This window comes from Sinohyriopsis cumingii, chromosome 15, assembly GCF_028554795.1.
Source record: "Sinohyriopsis cumingii isolate HCF-2022 chromosome 15, ASM2855479v2, whole genome shotgun sequence".
Lineage (NCBI taxonomy): Eukaryota > Metazoa > Mollusca > Bivalvia > Unionida > Unionidae > Sinohyriopsis > Sinohyriopsis cumingii.
This window is the reverse complement of record NC_142975.1, coordinates 139,593,768-139,621,267: the sequence shown is the minus strand read 5'-3', so window position 1 is coordinate 139,621,267 and position 27,500 is coordinate 139,593,768. Positions and strand designations below refer to the sequence as shown.

The following is a 27,500-nucleotide window of genomic DNA, read 5'->3' as shown; positions in this document are numbered from 1 at the left end:
GCTGAACTAGATTTTATAACTGCTGATACAACGAATGGAGCTTCTGGTAAAACAACTCGTGTGATTATTTCTGAATTTTGATATAGTTGAATTAACACCTACACACAGACTCGCAAGATAAATGAGTACAGTATATGCTTATATCATAATTATTATTACAGTATATGCTTAGAACATATCGTCCACAGAAAGAAGTCTGCTTACCACAACAAAATAAATGTTATAATGATGACAATCCTTATAGAACTGATTTTGAGAATAAAATCGCAAACTATCTAAGCAGAAAAATAAGGAGGATCATATGATCATAAACGACATTGTACAAGATTGCTTATAGATGATGCTGAACTAGATTTTATAATTGCTGAAACAGTTTTCTTGCCAAATGGAACTAAATTAGGTGCAATTGTGAGTTATATTGATGATGAGTCACCGCAGTTTACTCATTTAAGATCTTCAATGCTTGCGTACGTTTCGATAAATCTATTATCGATGATAAATAGAGTTTCGGAGTTTGCTGTCAGAGTCGCTACGATTCATTTTATATCAATTAAAAATATACAGGATTTCTAGAACAACTACATATCGGCACCTATGCATGATGGGGTGAATGGAGAATAGAACAAGAAAATATACTTAATTATTCTGAATCCACCGACGTTGAAACTAAGGGCATATATTACCCCAAAATATAAAATATCAAAATTGTGACCTGTAGGATACGCTAGGATACGCAATGACAATTCATTCATCACAAGGATTAACTATCTCTGAATCAAATGTTTGGATCGTCGATGATCGTATCGAATGATTAAATTTAGTTTATCTCGCAGTGTCTCGAGTCAGAAGAATATCTCAGCTGCGGATAATTGTCATATACTGTACATAAACCACTGGTAATAGCGATGTTAATGACAATGATATACTAAGAAAAACATTACTTAGTTATAAACAGTGGGTTAAAAAAATAAACGCGACTTTGATCTCAATGATGAATTTATAATGACATTGAAACAACAGCAAAATAATCATTGTGCGAGCTGTAACACAGTAAGGTTGTGGCAGTACTCAAATAATAATCCAAGACAATTTACTATAGACAGAATTAATAGTAATTTTGGTCATACGCGCGAAAATGTAATGCTTACGTGTCTTGAATGTAACCGACGTCGAGGTGCTAGTTTACAAAAGTGAATGAGGTGGTAATTGTGTGTCTTCAGGAATTATTTTTAATTGCTCGCGTACGAATCCGCGTTGAGGAGCAGTTGAATCTACTATGTAGATTGCAGGTCTACCCGTGGATCATACCACGCAAGAAATGTTGTATGTTGTAATACTCCAAATATGATACTTACCACCTTTAAGTTCACCGGGTTCATATAAATACGTGACAGTAACATTACCTAGCACTGGTTGTTTTGAAAATTCATATCGCTGTATTGGTATATGTTTCTTTTTGTAATTGTATTAACGGTTTTCATGGCAGTTATGCGAGTGATTTCATTATTTAATGCAGCTATCACACTTGGAAATCTTGCAACCCATTCGCGAGATCTTTTCTCTTTGTGAATTATTTCCTTCGCTTATTGTTATCAAAATAACCGCTCAGCAAGTGTTCGATTAAATCGTTCAACAATTGCCTGATTACGATGAATGTTTTTTTTCCATCAGAGATGATACTACAACAAGAAATTCTTTGCCAGGATCAACCTGTAATAATTGTGACAATCGTAAGGGTACTCGTTAATAAATTCGCTCAAAAGCAGAAGAAACTTCAGTGGCTGTTTTAGCTGATAATGTTTCCGCTTCCTTATATCTACTTGCAACGTCAACGACAGTTCATCTCTCAATTTGCTTGATTTGTTTACTGTGTAAAACCAGCTTGGTGTATAATTTTAAAAGTTCTACTGAGTGCGGCCACCACCATCATCAATTAAAATAGAATAAAGGAACAGGAAAACAAGAGCAAAGAAATAATACCAAGAAGAGGAAACGATTAGCAAACCGCCAAGCCGTGAACAAAGGAATTGCACAGAACAAAGGAACTCTCAAACAAAGGAACGATAGGAACACGTAACAGAATAACAAAGGAACAAAGGAGAGACTTCTAGCGGAGGAGCAGACTGGGTTAGGACAAAAACAAAAGATTAGTCATCATTCAATGCTATACGCAATTTAAGTATAAGAATGCAAACTAGGTCCAAACAAATGGCTCTATTTCAATCCAAACACGCAAACACACAAATCACCAAACAACCCTATCAATAAATCAGTAAAAATATTGGATGTATCACAACTCCAAACAGCACCAATAAAGCATGTAAAACAAGCAAGATTAACGCAAGTCGTACCAACCACAGCAAACTCGAATTCAACCATCACACTGGGACCCCAAATTCTGGTCACAAACACAGACCAAACAAACCACAAACCAGCAGATATAACTAACACACCCCACCCCACCAACAGAAACTACTAGAAATACAAAACTACACTCCAGGGAACAATATAAATACAATGCCAATACTATCGCCAATCCTCTTCAAAGAAGCGGAAAAACCAAACATAATGACGATATAGACACCACTATTCCAAACCTAACAAATGAATTTGACAGTAACCGACATACCTTAAACTCCCACAATTAGACCACATAACCATAATCAGCACCCCAAAATTCACCAAAAATGAAATAACCAATTCTAGAAACATGCAAACAAACCAACAACAGGAAATCAAGCAAACAACAATAAATCAAAACATTAGGAAAGAAACTCTACACTCAAGCCAAACTCCTGGACCATCTGGGATAATAACAGCAAGGGAACCACAAAACTATGGGAACAAATCCAATGAATTAGACACTACAAAACTACCCAGCAGCATCACTAATGTGGCAACCCAAAGACCCCAAACAAACCAAAACACCCAAAACACATACCTAGGTAATGGCAAGGGCCCGCTAAAACCCCAAAACAACCAAAAAAAACCCCACAAGTAAGGTTAACTCAAAACAGGAAATAAAACAACAACATAACCCCCAAAACAAAATTTACAATTATCATTCCATAGAACACACCATATACATAAGCAGCAGGTGCAACAGAATTACTAGTCTAAGTACCAATAATATTATGACAGCACTGGCCAAAATTCACACTGGACAATTCAAACTGATATGACCAAGGCGAAACTACCTGATTGTCCAATGCAGCACAATTCAACAGGTGGAAAAATTCATCCAAATTGAAACTATAGGCCCAATAAAGATCAAAGTAGAGAGACACCATAGCACTCAGAGGAAAACACGAGTCACTTCGAACTCCAAACACAGTGAAACCACAACTAATCTGGCTGAACCCACTAAAACCACTATCTTTAAAAAAGTAATAGCACTAAACGGATACAACAAGGACATAGGCAATGAACTCCTACTTCATAAGCTCACAGCAAATGGAACACAGACCACCAAAGTATATCGTCTTAAAAATCACAAGGGACAAAGAACAAACAAAGCAGTTATAGAGGCTACCGAGCCAATACCCTCAATAATAAAACTAGACAGTCAGGAGTGTGCCATAAGCTGGAAAACTACATAAATAGGCCAAGATTTTGCACCAAATGCCTGCACTGGGGACACTATGCCCTCAGATGTAGATTCAAACCAAGATGTAAGTACTGCGGAGGTCAACACAAAGGAGAATGCCACACAATTAAACAAAAATGTGCTAACTGTAAAGACAACCATTATCCTAGATCGGCAGAATGCAGATTTGCAATAAAAGAGAAACAAATAGTGGACTTAATGAACGAAAAACACCTCACCTACCATTCTGCCAAAAACATTATTTGTAAAAACAACCCCAACACACCAAAAATCTACCTATGAAAAAATCAATGAGCACCAAAACTCTCCACGCAGAATCAGAGGGGAAAACATTGCACCGCAAAACATACCCTCGAATCAGGAAACAAAAGAACCAAAAACTACAACCCACATTGTAACAAACCATGACCACCCTGATAACACTCCAGATACAAACAAAACTGTCACCCCAAACATCCCCAAACCTAACACACACCCCAACACAGAATTAATACAGGAAGTAATGAACCTAACAACACGAACCCTAATGCAAGATCTCAGTAGCATATTGAGAACCCTCAAAACCATTTTCACCATACTAGCTGATTGGACCACAAGACTAACAAATAAAGACAACGTCAAAAATGAATAGTACAAAAAATAATAAAATCACCATCTGGCAATAGAACTGCAGAGGAATCTTTAAAAACCTATCAGAACTGCAGAACAAACTGAATAATACGGCCGTAAAACCAGACGTAATCTGCCTACAGGAAACCCTCATAACACAAGAACACAAACGCCTGCCTAAACTACAAGGCTATACCCAGGGAATCTTTAAAAACAGACCCATGGGGCAGAAAGGGGGTGGACTAGCAATTTTTTTAATAGATACACTAATCTACTATGAAGTAACAGAAGTACCCCCTAACCTAAACATCAATAATAGCATCGAAATAATGTCAGTAATGATAAATATAGGAACCACAAACATTCAAATAATAAATGCATACGACCCAGGGGGTACCTTCTGCCCTACCAACCTAATCTCACTAAAGGCAATCACTAATAACAACAACGACAATCTAATTATCTGTGGCGACTTCAACGCACACAGTGAATTATAGAGAGGTAAAAAGAAAGATCAAAGAGGGAAAATGGTTGAAAAATGGATAACTGAGAACAATCTGGTCATCTTAAATGACGGGTCAAACACTAGATTAAACCCTGAGGATGGCACTCTTTCAGCCATAGACCTAACCATCACTACCCCAAAATTGGTTCAAATCACAAATTGGTGGGTGGATCAGGAAGATATGTTAGGAAGTGATCATTTTCCCATCACAATCAATATTCAAACAAAAACTCAACACATTCCAAACGAAACCCCACCTAAATGGAGGTACCAACAGGCAGACTGGGACCAATTCCAATTATTACTATCTAGAGTAAATCCAGATAACTTAGAAAGCCCAAGTATTGACATGTATTATGATAACATAACAGACACAATTATAGAAGCAGCTAACCGATGCATACCAAAGACAACTAATATCCAAAATAAAAACCCTGTACCATGGTGGACTAAACAGTGCACTATAGCACATAAAGACAAAAAAGGGCCTTAAATAAATATAAACGCACCAAAAATTCTATCTACTTCCAGCAATATAAAGATAAAGAAAAAGCACTAAAACAAACTATAAAAACTGCTAAAAGTAATCTATGGCAAACCTTTTGCTCTAAACTGAGTCTAAAATCAAACTCAGAACAAATATGGGACAAGATAAAAGCCATCAAAGGGAAAGCAACTACCTCAGCCCCAAAAATTAAAAATGCCATAACAAATAAAGATAAGGCAGACCTCCTAGCGAAGCATTTTTCGAACATGAGTAGCAACAATAATCACACCAGAAACTTTCAAGAACACAAAAAACTAATGGAGGGAACCCAACCTCAAATGTTTCAAGACCAAGGAACAAAAGAATCTCACCTAAATAGCGACATCACAGTACATGAATGGAAGATAGCCCTACGATCCAAAAACGAAACATCCCCTGGTAAGGATCAGTTAGGTTACATTATCTACAAAAAACTACCTATCAATATAACAATAGCCATAATCAAACTCTTTAATAGGATATGGGATAAAGGCCAACTACCCACCAAATGGAAACAGGCCATAGTACTACCAATCCCCAAGCTAGGTAAAGATCCCAACAACATAAATTCGTACCGACCCATCTCCCTTACAAACAATATTTGCAAAATAATGGAGACAATAATCGCAAATAGGTTAAAACACCAGCTAGAAACCAATAACCTACTCTCCATAAATCAATGTGGCTTTCGGAACAAACGGTCCACCACTGACCAACTTCTCAGATTGGAAACAGACATCAAACTCGCTTTTAACGCACATAGGAAAACCGATCGCAACCTCATAGCGGTTTTTTTAGACCTAGAAAAAGCGTTCGATCTAGTATGGACCAATGGACTAATGGCCAAACTAAACCAATTTGGAATAACTTGACGCTTGTTCAACTGGATTGGCGATTTCCTCACAGGCCGGAAAATTCCCACAAGAATAGGCAACACCCATTCGGAAGAATTTTCACTTGAAAATGGAACACCGCAAGGCAGTGTAATAAGTCCCTTACTATTTAACCTAATGGTAAACGACCTTGACCTCAATGCAGCCTCCACAAAAATAAACTTGTCACAATTTGCAGATGATAGTGGCATATGGAGGAATGGAAATCCTGCCAATAACACAGTAGTTAAAGAAGTCCAGCAGAGCCTAGACAACATAGGGAGATGGGCGGACAAATGGGGTTTCAAAATATCTCATGAAAAAACTGTGGCAATTATATTCACCCCAAAACGAAATAACAACCTAGTCTATCCAAACTTCTATATACAAAATCAATTAATCAAATACGTAACAGTAGTAAAATTCCTGGAATGTTCTTTGACAACCACCTCACATGGAAACAGCACATTGAACAACTCACCCAGAATTGTAACAAAGATCTCAATTTACTCAGGAACATCACAGGGACTGACTGGGGATCCAACCAGGAAACCCTCCTCACGATATATAAAAGCCTAATTAGATCAAAACTGGATTACGGTTGCCAAGCATATAACTCGGCTAAGCATCCTGTACTACAAAAACTTGACACTATCCAGATAAAACCCTTACTATTATGCACAGGAACACTCCCCTCAACATCATTAGAAGAACTACAAACACTAACAGGAGAACTACCCTTAAAATTATGTAGGCAAGAACTGCTCCTCCGATACTCCATTCGATTAGATACCCACCCAGACAACCATCCCACCAAAATAGCTATAAATAAGTGTAAAGTTGTCTTCAAACCCAAAATCATACCCATCACACCAAGTGGCAAAGTAATCCTTGAACTAAGAGAAAAGATACCTCTACTAACAAAACAGGTAACAAACAATACAGACCAGAACAAATCACCATGGTTACAAAAACCACCAAGGAATAACATTGAAGCTACCAAATTAGGCAATAAAGAAGGACAAGAAAACTTACTAAAACCTGTACTGGTAAACGAAATCAACCAAAAATACCCGGACTATGTTAAAATATATACCGATGGATCAAAAACAAACAACCCACCAAGAACAGCAGCAGCAATAGTCATCCCTGAATTCAATATACAAAGGGGATCCAGATTACCTGACTATTGCTCCATTTACACCACTGAATTCTGGGCTATACTTGAATCACTACAATGGATCAAAGACAACCAAATACCTAAAGCAGTCATTATAAGCGATTCCCTAAGCGTTATCAAATCGATCCAAAATCGCAATACACACTCTAGGGAACAATTCCTCGACAGAGCATGCCAATTAATCGACGATATCACCACAGCACATCAATTAGTCGAGCTCATGTGGATACCGTCGCACATTGGAATCTCTGGCAACGAAACAGCAGACAAAGTTGCATAAACCAAACTAGGAGATCAAAACTCTATCAAGCTTAACTATAGCTCTACAGAAGCAATAAGCTTCGCACAAACATATATAGACCAAGATTTTTGGAACTCCTCCACAAAAGGTAAAAAGCACCATGAAACCCCAAAATCGTAGATAGGAACATACAGCTACCTAACGGTACCTATTTAGAACAGAAAACCATAACCAGGATAATAACTGGAAAAACTAAACTAGCAAGCAGTTTTGGAAGGTTTATAGGACCCAAACCAGAAACCATTAACTGCTTTAACTGCCACACCACCGAAGATCTACACCACGTATTCAATATATGCCCAAAATATCAACCCGCTCGGAAAATATTTATCAAAAACCAAAAAGAGATTGGATCACCACACACATACCCAGAGTTACTTATGGACTTTAATAAAAATAAACAATCAGCATATAAAAATATAAATCAATTCATAGACTCAGCAGGACTTAGGAACAAAATATAATTACTATCCCCACAAAACCAAAAGACCCAGTAACTAGCTAAATAAATTTAGAAGCCATCACATAAAAACCCATAACATATCATTCAATTTTATAAAAGTATTAATAAATAATTCACTTACGAAGCACCTATAACAAACTAAGGAAACCGCAAAATCGGATGTCCTAGATGTGCTTAACGAACCGTGTAATCGGCTAGGACTCCGGTCTCTTGCTAAATAAAGTATAAATAACATTCAATCTCTAAAAACATTAATTAATAAATAACTTAAAGAGGTAATATCTAAAAACTTATAAATAACATAACGTAGGAAGCACACCTAAACACCTCGACTAGTAATACCATAATAACCTTGAAAATCTCTCTTCATACTTGTTTTGTACTAAGAACCTCTATAAACAGCATAGAACATCCTCCCCTCCTTTTAGAACATTTTGAAGAAGAAAAAAAATCGCAAGATTCACCAGGCAAATGCAACAAGAAACCAGCGATGTAAAGCAATCAGGACCGTTCCCGAGCTCTCTTTCCCACTAATGACAGCCAACTATTCAACTGTAGGGACCTTTATGGACCCACAGACTGAGGCCAAACTTTCAGGGTTTCTTGAATCCATAAAAGCCTGGGGGAGGTGGCACCATCCCCTTCCCCAGGAACAACTAGCAGACTGTGGTGCAGTCAGAAAAAAGTGGCACATGCACAATTGTGCGCACGCCACTATAATTAAACTCAACAACAACAACAACAACAGTCAACGCGTATTTATACGTACGTGATTGACGTCTACCAATTTTAATAGTATCATGTGGTAAAAATAAAGTTCCTTAGGAATGCCAACATCAAAATGTGCATGCTGAATTATCTTATGTGGTGGTATATAAATTTGCCATATTGCCTGTCGTGCTAAGCAATTTGCAGCATCAGCGAGTTTACTAATCGCTGCTCTACCTTTCCAGTATCTTCTTGGGCTATACTAAATCGATTCCATTATTTTAATAATCGGTTGATTAATTACCGGCTCCGAATAATAATTTACCTTTCATCGCGGATCTTACCAACCAATTAGCTAATGATTCTCTGAAAGATTTTATATATATATACATACACACACACACATATATATATATATATATATATATATATATATATATATATATATATATATATATATATATATATATATATATATATATATATATATATATATATATATAATTTAATGCATGAATTAGTTTTACGTATGTAATAAGTCGTTGTTCTAAATCTTTACTTTTATAAGCTACATCATGAATACGACATGCTTTATCAATATCATTTATAGGATACTCTCCAGGTCTTGGTTGATTTTGTTTATCAAGTCGGATATCAAGTCGGGTACCAGGACCACACTAATTATGCCCAGGAAGATGTTTTTCTCCTGGGTATTTAGCCTATGGAGTTCCTGGTAATTTTCCTAATGAAGTAGCGATATCACCACCACTTTTCCTTGACTTGTCACCTGACTGTGTCAAGGAGATAAATTTATATTTATTTGTACCACATTTAACACTTTTACCTGTAAGTGCACGCTTTTTATTTTTTTATTATTGTTGCTAGTCCACTTGTGGATGCGGATGCCCTGCATCGAACACAATATAGATTCATGTTATTTATTATATTTCTACAACATGGATATCATTGATTTCTCAGCGACACGAAAGCAAGAGCCAGTAAAACTTATTTCAGCACTACCAAATTCTAGCAGAATGATAATAATTGCTCCATCCAAATCAGATAAAACGCAGTTATTTTTTAATTTGATAATGAGATGGCTCAAGTTGACAAGTTATATTTAGTAGCTCCTTCAGTTGATGACCAGCGGTGTTATGATGTACTTAAAGATTTTCATGAAAACGCAAAATTGTTAAATGAAGATGGCGATGACATTATTCATTTAATAACTGATATTGATAAAGCACCATCCGTAGATGAATTAGATGGATTTATTAATAATCTCGTAGTATACGACGACGTAATGCTGGACAAACAAACAAATCCAGTTCGTATATTTTCCCCTGAAAGACATAAAAATAAAGATGAGATTTATGTTACTCAGAGATATGTACAAATACATAATGTGATCAGAGATAACTGCAATATTTGAGTTGTATTTAACGAAGTTGATACGCATACTTTGAGAAATATTCATCAGACTTGGTGTAGTGGGAATATGGACATGATCAGATTTAAAAATTTCTTTTCAAAGGCACAATCTACTCCACGTGGATTTATAACAATAAATTTACATGATCACAGAACAAGATATCGTTAAAGTCGTGATAAAATATTTGGTTGATATAATAATGATTTAATTATAGCAGCAGAAAGGGTGCGACCTCATTGAAACGTCTGGTGGGTAAACGAAAACGCTCATACAAATTAAGAAAAACACAAACAACAAAAATAAAGCAACAAAATAAACTAAGTTAAGGAAAATCTCGGTAAAGTTAGAGGCTTTGGTTTAGCGTTAGTATCCTTATATTTATCATTGTCATAGGAAGCTTTATTTTTTCAAAAATTACGTTCTAGCAAAAGGTCTGTTCACCCTCTCTGCTGCTTTGCCAATAAATCATTATTTATATGAGTTATTCTGTCGTGCCTATATGATAATTGCATAATAGATTTACTAGTACAAGTGAGCTCATTGTAAAGTTAGGTCACATGATATCAACTTGGTGACTTAGATATCCTTCCACTAGTCATGTGAATATTAATGATTTCTCAGCAGTGATGTCTCATACGTGCTTTAGTTTAGTAAAGGGCAAACTCGGTGTTTCTATGCTGATAGAAGGTTATTCTCGTTGGTTTTGAATAATGTTTTTCAGTATGGACGTGATTTTCTTCTTTGCAAGACTGACGATTGTTTTTCCTCTGATGCTACAGAGTGTTTACCTTGTAACTCTCCGGACATGTAAGTAAATGCACATTTGTATGTTTATGAATATAAATGAAGGGATGCTCGCTATAGGTAACAAACCATTAGTTTTTAATTAAAAAGAGTACCGGTGTCAAAATGGGCAACATAAGTAGTAGAGGAGGTCATTTGAGGGACAGGGTGGGGTGCGTGTTAAACAGGATCAAACATAAGATTAAATTAACATTAAGCCGCCAAGTTGAAAAAGAATGGTTAGTAATTTCGTGGCATGAGGAGGCTATCTGCACTCAAACGGAAATTCCATATTATGTCATACGTTTCACATGAGAAGTTGGTCTCTTGGTTCTGTTTAGTTGGTAACGCTATCTAGCCCGAATCAGTTTGTTTCTAACATGATCATTCTGTCTGGAAAGAAATGTGAATTTTTCAGCAGTTTAAATTAAATGCCGTTTTACGACAAATGTTTCAAACGAGGAGTTTGTCTGTAATGTATTGGCTATATTTTGGAGGGAAGTGTAATTGGTAAGATTTTGACGACCGGGAAGATGGGAGTCTTTACTACCTCCACCCCTTACCAAAATATAATGTTAGAAGTTCCACCCGGTATAATATCTGTATCACTGACCTATCTTTTTTCAAACAAAATTACCATCCTTATAATCCTAACATATCAATACACATTTACCTACTATCCACCACCTAGTTGTCTAAGATTTAAGACCCAGTTCTATACTGTGCAACACCGGGTGATCTAGTACACTTTGAGAGAGAGAGAGAGAGAGAGAGAGAGAAGTATTTAATAATAAAACTAACTTCTTTATCTCCCCGCAGTCCTCCTTATGAAGTTTAAATCTCTACCCCGTTCCATAAGAAGAAAACAAAACTACCATTCTCATACTCATAATCCTTATAATCCTTACATATCAATTCCCAATTATGTACTATCCAACGATAGTTGTCTACTATCCAACATCCAGTTATAGACTATCGCCAAATCATCTAATATCAACACCCATTTTCCCGTATCAACATTCATTTATCTGCTATTCAAAACCCAGTTATTTACTATCCAGCAGCCTGTTTGTATACTACTAACACCCAGTTATCTACTATTCACAACCAAGTATTCATCCACCAATTCACAGTAATCTAGTATCAACACTTAATGATATACTATCCAGGTACTCTACGATTCACCATATAAATAAATATCTACCTCCATCTATAGTATTCCTACTTTTTGATGCTCTTCTCTTTTAAACAATACTACCATCCCGTCCAAACAAGGTAGATTTTGTGCTAAAAAAAGGAATAAAATTTAAAACCATCATCAATTAAAAAAATACATTCTTTTGACCCTTTATTTCCCTCTTAACTAAGTAACTGCAAAGCATGTTACAGACAGTACATATATAACAATAATTCGCTTTCACCTAACCCGACTCGATCTGTTTGTCGCATATTCATTCTATTTTAGCGCGAAATGCGAGAGGCAGTTAAATTATGCCCAAGCACAACAAGAAAATGCGTCTGACACGGATGCGGTTTTAAAACAAAATTGCCAAAATTAGATCCAATTAAATCTAACAAATGAAAGCGACTATAATAAAAAAAGTGTCTGCTTTAGATTCAGGACAGAAATGAAACTATATACTTGGAAGTGACCTTTATATACATGGTAGTGACCTTTATATATAAATTGCATATCTAGTTCATACAAACTAACGAATTTTGGAACCAAGCTTAATATTTCGTTCATAGTTTATAACTGAATTTGTTCCATATTTTGAAAACAGTGATATTGCACTATCACACGTCAGAAAATAACCCAGTAAAATGTAACCATTCAATTGAGAAATAGCCATGAAATTAATTAAAATTAACAAATACATTTGCTAATATTATTGATAAACCACTTTTTCTGTTTCGTGTTTGAAATTACGATTCTTAATATTTTTCGACAACAAAAAGTCTTAGGTTTAAATTGCTTGTTTCCAAAAGCATGCCGCAGCCAAAGCTTCGAGGGCGATGGTAATGGGACAGCAATTAGGTTCATAACAGGTTAATTCCTACGAAACGTCAGCGAGATCGACGTCGTCCAGCATATTTACTGCACGCCGGTACTTCTTTTAGAGGGCCTCTCCCTACATAGAGTATTCTACCACAGGACTATTTTCTTAATGAAACTCCAACGGAATGTCGATCTTTGGGTATAACGACATTTCAGTTCATTAATAAGTAGGGTTATATGAAGTTTTAATTTATCAGTATAGGCGATAGGGTTGTAAGTCATCTGTGGACACATACCTCCAACCTGGTTCCTTTAGATAAGGGTAAGACGATGATGAGGTTAAGGGAAATGTCAGATTGCTAATACATTTTGACACGGAAATGAGAATGATGTCAGAACGCGAGTCGACATTCTTATAAGAAGATATGCATGTACGATAGATTTTGTCTGAAGTACTATCAACGCGTTGCTTCTTAGGTAGATCACAGTGAAACGGTAAAGAGCCATGCCTTTAGCATTTATGCTTGATACTAAAATGGGTTAGTTTTATCAATACATTATGTTGCACTCTCACACTCTTCTTGATTGGCCGAGTGGTCTAAAGCGCTCTCCGTCACGGAGCACTGCCATCTCACCTCTGTCTGCGTGGGTTCGAGTCTCGGGCTTGGCCAATGTGGATATGTGAGAAAGCTTGCTGGTAGCTTCTCGTGGGTCGGTGGTTCTTTCCGGGGTTTTCCCTGGTTCTTCCTCCACCATTAATACCGGCCGGCATGTATAGCCTATCTTGTGCTGAAAAATGGCGTTAAACCCCATAACAACAACAACAACAAAAAAATCTTGATTTCTTAATGGCGTTTGAATTTAGAGTGATACTTTTAAGTAGTGTTTAGGAGTCTTTTTGAAGTAGAGAAAGTTTCATTTTTAATGAGCTATATATAACACATCGTTATGTGTCAGAACTCTGATACGTTAGTAAATAGAGAATGCCAAACAATCTTACAGTTTACCAAGGTCACCGATATTTTCAAGAGTGAAACACGATTGATACATTGTTACCCCCAACGGGAAGACGCAGCAGATATTTCTGAAAGTATATAATTACTTTCACATGAAAAATGTTACCAACTTAAATTCGAAATCAGTATTAAAAATGCCCTAGCCGAATCTATTTATAAAGCAAATAATGTCGAGACGAAAGCTGATTGGTTGAAATCTAGTTGGGTAATCACCTCGAAATCCTCCAGTTCCTTTCGCCAATCAACAATAATTTTTTCATGGTGCTCGTGTATAGTGATCTAAAACGGTGACTTGACCAAAATTAAACATTTAGTACAAAAGTTGGTGGAAGTTTAGACGGATGGAATTCTTATTTCATACTAAAGTTACATTTGTTTTATGAAATGAAAATACATACTTGTATCTGCTGGTGTCAATCATTTGGTATGCCATTGTTGTATTAACGATACACAGATGTGAAAATTCTGGTGATATGGAACAAGCGTAACAATGTCCGACTGAAAATCAGAAATGTTTGACATTATCTGTCTCGTGGATTCTCCTATATCTGACTCTTAAAGCTATGTGATAGCTCAGTGAAAAGGAAAATAACGACACATTGATTACAGATACGTTTCGCTGTAAATGAGAATACCACTAAGAGGTCAAGGGTTATGCAAATAATTTTTTGTAATATGTTGATACTGCTTCTTAGTCTACGTCTAAGGAGCCATTATTCCAACACGTTCATGATTTTGACCTACTTTAACATCGGATCTGGACAAGCGCACTACCAGTATTATTTCTGTAATAACAACAAAAATAGTGCGCGAATCAAGGAATCACAGCACTTCAATAATGAAGAAATCCGGAAGACGAACGGACATTTCACTAAGGTAGCCGGGCATGCCAGTGTCTCTCTGGTGACAAAGGCGACCACTCCGCCTAGGTCCCAACGGTCGGACAGGATATGATATAGGTCCCTAAGGTCGGACAGGATATGATATAGGTTCTGCTACTGGTTGCTCATTCATACCCACACACCTGCCTCCTCGGTTATTTTTTCTGGTGACTTACATAGATAGGCAAACCTTCCTCTGGTACCAGAAGTAGAGTGAGCCTTCTGGTGACACGAATTAGATTCATTTTTCCACACGATTCCTTCCCTCCAAGTGCACATTTGGTAGGGTTATATGCATATATGCAGGCACAGGTTCCATGGCAAATAGTCGTCTCCTTTTATCAAACCAATCTAGTGGGTTTACACCCTGCACCACTGTTCCACTTGAGGTGCGAAAAAAAGATTTAATATCACAATAGAAAATCTGGAATGATGCCTGTTACTATTTACACTGCTAACTGTTCTGACCATACACTTCTAGAAATAATCACTATGGAGCAATGTCAATATACAATAAAAAAAATCTAAATGCTTCCAAAATAGTCGGCATGATTTCATGTGACACTTTAGCGGCAACGGCAGGCTGAAAACTACTGGTTAACAGAAGTCCGTTTGACACAATTTACACAAAACTATAATCCTGGCATTGCAATCACAAGGAGGGAAAACACCAACGTTTTAAAAGTTTTGACTGTATCACAATAAATGAAGTCGGAAGCGGTAATTCCGCTGACCGGCGTGATACTGTTGGCCGTTAAGAGCACAACCATTAGGGGGGATAGAACCAGCGTCCACCTTGTGACAATCCATTGAAGATAGAATGCCATCCCCTATAATCCCAGTCCCCAATTAGGCTGGCCAGTCATGTGAACAACTTGTAGGTGGCTACTGTCCTTGTGGAGCATTTCAGGTTGTAGCTTTCATACGGCCACGGAGAATTTGACATACCCTGGGCATTTAGTTTCGCGACCGTGCCGGCACCATAAATTTTGTTTCCACATTCAAATCGAAGGATGGCGACGAGGATATAGAGAATGAAAAGACAGCAGACTCTCAAAGAATTAAAGCCCGAACTACTTGGACCAGTGTGTCGAAGTTATAATAGCCATTTGGAATGGTGGTTGCGAAGAAAATGATTGTGAACGGAATCACGATAAACATATTATTGTCGAGCGCGACTGAAATGTTGTACCACACCGGGCTGTAAAAGATTTCTCAAAGCGCAAAGTGTAAAGGAATCGGGAGAATTACCTTTTATAATGGCGACCGTCCTATCGAGAGAGTTTGTTAGATCTATATTCCTTTGCAGTCGTCAAAGACTAGCCCGTCCCTGAAACCTTTGCATACAGCTCCGTTTGTCCGCTCAATTCGAACTTCTTAACAACCACGCGCCCCATTACAAGTCCGGCCTGTCGGACCAACTTGCTAACGAAATGACATTCAACGAGTACCTCTGGGTGATTCATAACACTAACAAGGGAGTAAACTATACTATAAGCGGCATCGCGCCAGAGGTATTCGCCGTTAACCATCCAGTGTTCGCGACAGTGATCTGAAATCAGTATAAGGGAAAGTTAGCCACCTTGTAGACCACCGAAAATACAGAATGGTGATAAATAAAAGATATCAGACCCGGAACATCAAGCTTAACAACCCAACAAAGAGCCTCAAGGTTGATGTCATCCTATTTGCAGTTCCGGCGCTGAGCGCCAATTTCGGGCGAGATAGATTTTTTCTACAACCCGCTGTTAAATACAGAATTGGAGACTAAGGACGAATCCCCCAATCAAGTCTTTGCCAAGGAATTGGCCATATTCCAGAAGTAGGAGGATTTTTTTAGTCTGCTGGTATAAGATACACCAAAGACGCAAAGTTGTCCACGACCGATGAAAACACCTTTCATACAATGACGCATCACTTTTAAAGGAATAGTGGATGGCTGCAGCCGACCGATTACAGGTATTCGTGTAGCTACATATAACAAGACACAAACTACATTTAAAAGTTTTGAGAAGGCAGTGAATATGTATGGTCTACCACATTGTGTGAGAGGAGACATGGGTAGAGAAAACATAGAAATTGCTAGATTTATGATAATGAGACGTAGAGACAACAGAGTAAGCGTTACTGCTGGTCGCAGTGTTCACAATCAGCGTGTAGAAATAATATTTGGAGAACTTAATAAAGTCGTCTCTAGGTTTTACAGTGATCTGTTCAAGGTCACAGAGGAGCAAAACGTGTTAGACTCGGATAACGAGAAACATATTTTTGTGTTACACTATGTCTTTTTACCCATAATTCGCAGATCAGTTTGCGATTTTATTGGACTGTGGAACCACCATGGATAAAGAACAGCAGGAAATCGTGGCACAGTGGATATTTGCAAGACACCAACGATATTTACTACCTTGGTAACTACGGCCTAGACTTCGAGCAAATACAAGAAACCTTATCGAATGGTTCGGATGAATTAGGTCCTATAATTATTTCTCAATGAACAACAACTGCTGATACTTCAGACTCAAGTTGATCTCATAGCTGACGACAATAGTTTTGGCAGCAACAGTTTTTGCAGGACATTGGACTATGTCATATCAAATTCTACTTATTTGAACTTTATTCTAATGAATATAGCAAACGTTTGTATGTGTATTTGTGAGTGTCTGGATTTTTAAAGCATCTTTAACAATTGTAATCATAAAAAATGCGATGTCTGCAGTGTGACAGTTTATAGTGATGTCTAACATTGGGGCATCATGCCGCTATCATGTAGAATCATGTCCCACACAGTCATATTATCCTGACATAAGGCCGACCAGTCCTAACGTTAGCCTCTTAATGCTGAGAGCTAAACGAGGCAGGTGCTTGAACCATTTTTATATGTCTTTTGTATGATTCAGCTGGGGTTTGAACCCACGACCTCCCGCATTTGTATGTATGTATGTATGTATGTATGTATGTATGTATGTATGGATAGATGTATGTATGTATGTATGTATGTATGGATAGATGTATGTATGTATGGATAGATGGATGTATGTATGTATGGATGCGTATGTATGTATGCATGTATGTCTGTGTGCGTGCGTGCGTGCGTGCGTATGTATGCATGTATGTATGTATGGATGCATATGTATGTATGCATGCATGTATGTATGTCTGTCTGTCTGTGTGCGTGCGTGCGTGCGTGCGTATGTATGTATGTATGTATGTATGTGTGCATGCATGTATGTATGTGTGTGTGCCATTGGGAGGAAGGCTAGAGTTAGTATCATTCAAACAAGTGAATCATAGGAGTCCGCTACTTTTCTTAGGCTATTATGGTGATTTACTTCGACGTTTGGTCTACTTAAATCATATTACAAGGTACATGTACGGTTACCTACAGGATATTAATGTCATAGTATAACACCCTTTATCAAATGAAGTTTAAGTTCATTTTTGTAAATAAGGTACAACTGCATATATTTTGAATATAAAACTAGGCTGTAGCTTATTAAATCAGCTATGACAAACCATCTTTAAAATTCAACATATCTTAGTCCATTTTTAAAATGCACACCAAGATGTCCTAAATTCAACAGTGTCTCTTATGGAGACAAATTGTGAACATTTGTCAGAATCCCTAATTTCCCACAAAAATGACAGAATGCTGAAAGTAAAACTCACTTTCTATCTAACCAATATTCATTTACATGCCAAACTTAGGTAAAATCTAGTACGAATAAATAATTACTGCGTAGAAACATAAGCAGTTAAATCAAATAACCATTAGTTTAATAATGCCTCAAAATGATAATGCGAATTGTTTAAATATAATCTTATGTTCGCCCTTATCCAAGTAAAAGTGCAGGTGAAAACTGGTGATAATAATAAGCATCGTCATCGTGCAGAAATGAAATTGATTTATTGGAATTATCACAGGATAAAAACCCACCATAAAATGCAAAATAAATCCTCTTCTTCCAAATTCTTATAAATTTAAAGCTGCGCACCGTTTTTGAAAATCCAGTTTTAATTAAGAAGAGTGTTTGTACAGAAGCGAAAGTGAGGCAGACGCACATACAGAATGATGTATGGTCACACGGAGTACGGAAAAGGAAAGGATGGAATAAAAGTCTCAATTTATCACATTCCGATTTTTACCCCGCAGAAAGCAGGAAATAAAAAGGCATGAAATTGGCGTTTGTAATGGAGCCATCAAGGAAGGTTTTTTCATTTTTGTAAAAGAATATACCGCTGAAATACACTGTGTAGTCAAAGAAAATCGACTTAATGTTATATGTTACACTTCCTTCATCATGTACTTGCCTGCCAAACTTTAACATTAGTTATAATTAGTTTTCGTTGTTTTCGAACTTAGAATGAAATTCTGCCATTGTTAATAAAGAAACACAGCAACAACAACCCGCTATATGAATACTCCCTGAAGGGCAAAACAACACAAGTAAACAACAGCATGAACCATTTCATTTGTATCAACAACGATACATATTAGGTAACGTTCTTATGATTCAAAGTGATTGATTCAGCTCACCCTATGATCTCGCCAAGCTCAGCCTACGATTAATCAAGCTCAGCCAACAATTAATTCAGCTCACCCTACGAGCTTTCCAAGCTTACCCTGCGATTACTTCAGCTCACCCTATGATCTCGCCAAGCTTAGCCTACGATTAATCAAGCTCAGCCTACGAGTAATCAAGCTCAGCCTACGATTAATCAAGCTCAGCCAACAATTAATTCAGCTCACCCTACGAGCTCTCCAAGCTTACCCTGCGATTACTTCAGCTCACCCTATGATCTCGCCAAGCTCAGCCTACGATTAATCAAGCTCAGCCTACGATTAATCAAGCTCAGCCAACAATTAATTCAGCTCACCCCCCTACGAGCTCTCCAAGCTCACCCTACGATTGCTCCAGTTCACCCTGCGATCTCTCCAAGCTCACCCTACGATCTCTCCAAGCTAACCCTACGATTGCTCCAGCTCACCCTATGATTGCTCCAGCTCACCTAACGATTGCTCCAGCTCACCCTATGATTGCTCCAGCTCACCTTACGATTGCTCCAGTTCACCCTGCGATCTCTCCAAGCTCACCCACGATTGCTCCAGCTCACCCTAAGATCTCTCCAAGCTCATCCTACGATTGCTCCAGCTCACCCTACGATTGTTCCAGCTCATCCTACGATCTCTTCAAGCTCACTTTACGATTACTCCAGCTCATCCATTTTGAACGATGTGGCGTGCCATACTGGCACATAGAAATGCGAGCGAGGCTGTGACAATTATCGACTAAGGAGCCAGCGCATAGTCACTGTGCTCGTCGTGGATACATGACGAATTTAACTTATTAAAAACCGTCTGCTGTCATACTCTTCTAATGGCACAACCACTAAGGCTGCTTTTATCGACGTAGCTGGTCCAGCCGTTTGGCTTTCAGGTGTCGTAGACTGTGCACACGGGTTATTTGCTTTTGCATGACGTCGTCTGACTACGGAAAGGCTACCACTGAATACCGCTTCAATGAATAGGCATATGTTGAAGTCCGCCAGCAGCTCTAGCATTGTTTCGTAATTTTTAGCAAAGCCTTCCAGCTCATTCCCATACGCGATGTAGTAATGGACCGGACCGAGACCCTCATTTTGTTTAGCAACGAAAGCCTTAAAGAGTCTTCCAGGAAAAGCACACTGCTCCTTAAGTAGAAGTCGTGATAGTCTCCCAAGTTTGATAGGTAAATGCATTCCACACTCTTTGCGTGTGCTCGTGGCTGAGTTGACTAATGATGCTTTTTCATATCGCTCTTAGCCGTTTATGTATTCTTATGGGCAGATTATCTTGCATAGCAGAAGATTAATGCTCTGCTGTGGTTCGAAATGCCTCCTGTCGGCAACAGTATGTACTTTCTACCTTTCCTGTTCGAAAAATTAAATTGAATATTTTTGTTAATGTCAATACCAAACGAAATCTAAAGTAATTTTATGCAAGTACCAGTGATGATGTCAGTTAAAAGAACTCAGTTTACTACTTCTAAGTAAAACTTGTCTTCTAGTTTGAAACGATCCAAATGGTAGATCTAAAAGGTCAGATCATTTAAGTTTGTATAGATCAAAATGGTAGATCTTTAAGTACAGATGTATTAAGTTTGAAATGATCAAATGGTTGATCTCCAAGGTCAAACCAATTAAATGTTTTCCTGTTCAAATACTCTTATGCATTTCTTGACCCAAAACAAAGGGATTTTAAATACTGTAATATCACAAAGGTTTATAGAAATATTCTGAGACTTTTGCTGAAACTTTGTCGACATGCTTCCTCAACCCACAGCTGAAATTTGAAATCTACATTAGTGCGTGTTGGCCAGTAAAATAACCGATTCTCACTAATTGTCTTTTCATGGACACGAGAGTGCACATAATCCCTGCGAAATCAATATTGTAACTGTTTGCATTCTATCATTTTCGAATTTTATACTGCGAATAACTATTATTATTATTATTATTATTATTAATCGATGTGTGGAATATTTCAGACCGCATGGAAGAGTACTGTCGAAGAGAAATATCGATGATAGTGGGAGGTTTCCATTCAGGCAAACTGGTGTTCCATTCGGACGGGTTGTCGAACTGTAGCGTTACTCTTGAGTCTTGGTATTCCGACCCTTACATACAGTTTTACTTTGAAGATTTTGACATTGGAACTGAAGGCTGTCTCACAGGAAAATTAATGGCGAAAGATGGCAATAGCGTGTACGCATCTGAAATAACAGGTAAATAACTTTTAAAAAAATTCTGCTTTTTTATTATTCTTAACGCCGTAAAGCCTAAAACTTCAACTGAAGCTAATAGTTGATAGTTTGTGGCTTTCCTCAGGAAAAAAACCCCTGTCACATGACTTAAAGTATTTACCTTTTAAAATTCTTTGTTACTGAATTTCAAGGACATCAGTACTTATAAAAAAGTGTCCATAATCTCATTTATAATGTTACGACGCTATGCTCTTAAAATAAGTAGCCACAAAAAAAGAAAAAAAAAAAAAAAAGAAACAAAAACAAAACCAAACAGTTTCGTAAAGTTCAACAAATAATCTATTTCCCTAGAATACAAATCGAATAAATAGATAGGACTAAAGAATTTCTGTTTATTTTTCCACTATATAAAAACCAAAGCCACAATGAGCGGACGAGGATGAGTGTCTACAGTTAATTTGCAGAACTTTCTAAGTTCTCAACATTATCAGGTCTATTACGAAAACTTTAGTAAAGAACATGACAAGTAGCAGGCGCACCAGGAATTCCAGAGGGGGAAACCACTGACCTGAACTCAAATCCACGTAAATATGTTTACCTACAAATAAAAACAATCTTAATATATATTAAACAGTCATATTCAAAAAATTAGCTATTTAATGTTATTTATACAAAAGAACATTAGACTAGTAGGCCGAAATTCCTACCCTTAATTATGGACAAAGGTCACACAATACAAATTCAGGAAGCCAGTCAACAAAGTCGTTTTTTTATCAGACAGTAGCTAATGAGGAACCCATGTAGTAAAATCCTTTTGAAGCTTCAAATAAACTTTCAATTTATTAAAAACGGCTTAACCATTAATGCCCGTGGTACATCAAATATCGTCCAATGTGTATCGAACTTCTTCAACGATTGCTTCTTTCCCAGCAACAACTTCCGGATTATCAGTTGCAGAATACAGTCTTTCAAAACGTGGATTGTGTTCCATAGAGTGGAAACCACCTTACCAACAATGAAACCAGCCTCAAAATTATAGGAGATGTCAGATAATCACATCCGCAAATTTTGTCCAAGTTGGTCTTAATATTAGTTGGAGAATACCCGGAATTTACAGCATGTGCTGTGCCTAGTAGCATCACTGTTCTCCTTATTCGACACTTTTATGTTGCTGTCATGTATGTCACACGTATATAATCTACAGGTGACCGGAGTGTTGCTAATGCAGCTCAGCGCAGGTTCATTTTATAGAACGTTATTTTGTCTCTATTTGTCATTAAATATATTGACAGGTTTCAAAAATGTTATAGCACGTGATTCAGAGCGTTTGAAATAATCGACGTTTGAACTCCTTTATCGTGAACATTTTATAAATAATCACAGCACTCGTTGCTGGAGTTAGAGACAGAACGATTGGAACTATTATTGAAGCTACTCGGGTATGTTTAAGTAAGGATATATATATATATATATATATATATATATATATATATATATATATATATATATATATATATATATATATATATAAACATGAGAGTTCGACACGACATCGATGTAAATAGTTGATACTGGATTATATTCTTGTATAATTCTTATTCATGGTTGTACTGTGTACAAAATATATTTAGTTCAGTCTTGCCTACCTGACCTGAGTATAGTATTACATAGGGTTTATAAAAAGATATTTTGTATGTATTGACAATTGGCAACAATAATCTGAATAATAAGACTTAAATTGGCGCCTATGGCATAGTTTATCTGGGACTGATGGGATATCGATGTTTGAGAATCATTATATTGCTTCCCATTGAATTGATAAGTTAGGTGATTATCATTAATTCGACGTAAAGCTAATAGTGTATGCTGTCACGTGGGGTCTATTGAGAAGTACAGTCGCAATATACGGTGTATATAAGGAGAAAGTGAAGCACTCAGATTCATTCCGTGTTTTGGAGCCATTCATGCTTATTGCGTTCGTGTTATAAGTCTGCAGACGTGCTTTATTTTGTACTTGGATATTTTTCGAGATGAAAAACATTTGTTTGGACTGTCCAGTGGGAAAGAAAATGCTCATTATTTGGACTATATTAGTATTCTGGAACTGTATAAATTATTCGAAGGAATTCTGGACAAGGCCATCTTGACAATATCACGGTTCTTAGAGGATCAGTACCGGTATTGATATTTACAAGGAACGTTTCTTTCATTTAGGACTTTCATAAACCCTTATGAGGATTAGCTTAGATTCACTCTCATAATTTTCAGTTATAACTATAATTAAACTGTTTACTAAGTTTTATGCAACATAGTGGGTTTTCTTCTTTTCTATAACTTAAGTTTGTGACCAGGAAGTCGTAACAAGTACGTACTGTGAATGTTCTTTCTGAAATTGTTTATATCACTATATTTCGTTTGCCATTGTTACACTTATGAAACTTTTTTATTTCTTTGTACTCTGGTATGTGATTTATAATTTTTGCCTTGTTTAGGTTTAGGACCCAAGCTATGTGGCGGTGAGACACCAGCTGATGTTTACAGGACTTACACTAGATACCTTAGAATAGAGTACGAAACGGGAAGATACTCATCCAGAAGACCAGTCTATTTTTCTATTATATTCAATGCTTTTGATGTGGGTAAGTAAACAAAAGTGTTTAATTATTTCTTTAAAAAATCTTGTTATTTCTTTGAATAAATTGTCTTTTCTGATATTAATAACCTGCAAACAAAAAGGAGATGATCTTCATGAACGAAACTCAAATACATGTGAAGCGAAAAAAATTCTTTAACAAAAGGAAAAAGAAAGAAATCGTTTGTCCCAAAAATGCTAAAGATAATTAAAACTTGCGGTGCGTTGGCATCGTTTTAGTAAAATGTTTTACCTTAATCCGTAATATGTGACCGAGTTCCAGTTGTAACTAAATGATTCTATTTAAAATGTACCGTTGCAGAACCAAATATATGTTAATGATCCCAGGCAGGTAGATGGTTCTATTTAGTAGTAGCATACCAAATACCGACACTGACTGAATAGGTCCAAACTGCGGCATCTACACATATGTATTCATTAGTCCGTAAAATGTTTTAATCGCTTTGACCAAAACTATATCTCATAGCAAAGAAATCATCAACGTAACACTGTCTGGTTCAGAAATAAAAACGGTCAAGTAGAGACAAGATGGCGGCTTCAGTTCATCCTTGTGTCTATCATCTCGCTTCATTCGAACTAGGGTTATTCATCCATTACACTTTAGGTAGAAATGTGGCATCTTTATTTCATTACTAAGTTTAGTAATCTCTTACTTGTACACAGTCAGAACAAGGATCAGAGATGAAACTTAGTAGTTAAAATAAAAATAAAATAGGACCTATGCTCTCGAAATCTATCTTCTATTAACCGAATTAGCACCCTTTAATTATTTTGTCCTGAACCTTTATATGTCCAGAATCATTTGCATTAATTTAAAAAGTCAATCCCTAAGCTGGGAAATCTTTAAAATACTTCCGCCTCTGCAGGGATTCAGTTCTGCATTGACCTTGACGCCTACCTAAAAGAGAAATATATCATTTATTGTGTACTTCAGATATATTTCATTGCCGTAATATATTGGAAATTTTAAAGATTTCCTTTGTTTTAGGTATATGCGAATCCAGTGAGTTTAGATGTGACAATGGATACTGTATACAGGATGAGTTGAAATGTAAAGGATACAATCCGTGTGGTGACCACTCTGATTGCAAGCTGTCAACATGCAGTATTTTGGGCATTGTTATAGGCAGCATTGCAGGATTGGCAATCCTCTTGACCAGTATTGTTTTGCTGACATACTGTTATTGTCGGCGTAAGGTAAACGAGTCTTTCATCTTCTTCGACTTGTGAATTCTAGACTTCTAGACCCTGTTCACAGACACAGAATGCTCAGTAAATGAAAGCCATTCCTTTGATATGTTTTAAAATAGATACGCACTTTGGAATAAATCTACAGAGTAAGATACACGTACTATTCATTAGCTTGGACATATAGAAAAATCTACGTGTTTTAAAATACGTTTACCATTTGAATTATTTCTTGTCTTCAAGATTTATTTTCTCGATCAGTTCAATTCCATATGCCTTTAAATTGGTGGATAATGGAAGATTTTGAGGTATAACTTTATAACTATTATCTTTATTTGATAAGTATATTAAAATATACAATTTTTGAAATATTAAAATGACTAGTATAATTCATCATGTTTCCATACATTTTCTCAAAATGGATACATATTTGACTTTTAAACATTTTAAATTTGTTAAAATATTTTTGACCAAAAATGTATATGTCATCAAATCATTCACGCTAAATTGTATGAGTCTAATGGTAAGGCATAAGTTACAGAGCAGTGAGCTCCTTCATAGATTTTTTTAAAATCATGTTACTATGACCATATAAGTAACAACAACGGATCCGGGATAAACATAAAATATGCACATAAAATAGGAGCTTGTATCATTACGGTTGCGTTGTGTTATTCTTGCACATGCAGTGTGGTAGCTTAATCAGTCTCAACGTGCATTTATTAAAATAATACACAGCACGGGTTAGAATCGATGCTAACTGATTACCTATTTCAAGGCCAGTCCATGATTTTTGCATTTATAAATATTTAAATTCACAGAAAACCCGTGTGTGCCATCTGATCTATTATACCTGTGGACGAAATACAATTCCTGAAAAGTATAAGATCTTAAATCTCGGATTCTTGTAATATAAGCCATATTCAAAATCCCTGATAGGGCTCACTAATGCCTGTATAGGATCTTAAATCTCGGATCCTTGTAATATAAGCCATATTCAAAATCCCTGATAGGGCTCACTAATGCCTGTATAGGATCTTAAATCTCGGATTCTTGTAATATAAGCCATATTCAAAATCCTTGATAGGGCTCACTAATGCCTTTATAGGATCTTAAATCACGGATTCTTGTAATATAAGCCATATTCAAAATCCCTGATAGGGCTCACTAATGCCTGTATAGGATCTTAAATCTCGGATCCTTGTAATATAAGCCATATTTAAAATCCCGGATAGGGCTCACTAATGCCTGTATAGGATCTTAAATCTCGGATCCTTGTAATATAAGCCATATTTAAAATCCCGGATAGGGCTCACTAATGCCTGTATAGGCCTAATATACCACAAATTCAGAAGAAGTCGTTTTTCATAGTTATTGAGAGATGGGCAATTAAAAGGTTTGGAATGTGTATTTTTATTACAAAACATTTAAATCAGAGTTAATATAAAATATATTGGAAGTATAAAAAAAATAATTCTTAAATGATATGTATTTTTCTATTTAAGACCTACCCAATAAATATAGTTATACGTCTATCTCTTAGAGCTAAAGAGAAATGTGAAATACAAAGATATTATTATTTCTTTACAACTTCTAAAGTTCTCCACCTTTCTTACCTTGCAAATGTCAATGGTGTATTGTTATTGTCAAATTGTGACAATTTGATGTACAATTAAATACATTGCAACGACTATTGACAATATGACTAAAATCGTATCTTTCAACTCTGATACCTTCTAATGGACGCAGAATTGGAGGATTGAGTCGTAATCAGATTGATAATTTTTCAGTGATTTAAAATAACTTCATTGAAAATAGACGATAAAGAAGAAAATATTGTAAAATAAAATTTGAAAATGGAGTTACACATTTTATCGACAACGGCTGCATCAGTTCTTAGATGTTTTCTGGTACATCTCAGCACGCTATCAACATCACACTCCGTGACTACCTTGCCATCACCATCACTACTACTACTAGCACCATATTACTATTACCACTGCTAGTACTAATATAACTAGAACCAAATGACTA

At 36.6% G+C, this 27,500-nt stretch overlaps 1 protein-coding gene across 1 annotated transcript; it reads left to right on the top strand.

The window, feature by feature from the left end:
• The first annotated feature begins 10,783 nt into the window (after nt 1-10,783).
• LOC149782903 (uncharacterized) lies at nt 10,784-25,523 on the top strand. The gene is made up of 4 exons (XM_089934458.1): nt 10,784-11,010; nt 21,410-21,646; nt 24,118-24,264; nt 25,267-25,523. Exons 1-4 carry the CDS (start codon nt 10,914-10,916, stop codon nt 25,506-25,508), a joined length of 723 nt encoding a protein of 240 aa, XP_089790584.1. The 5' UTR covers nt 10,784-10,913; the 3' UTR covers nt 25,509-25,523.
• Nucleotides 25,524-27,500: the final 1,977 nt, after the last annotated feature.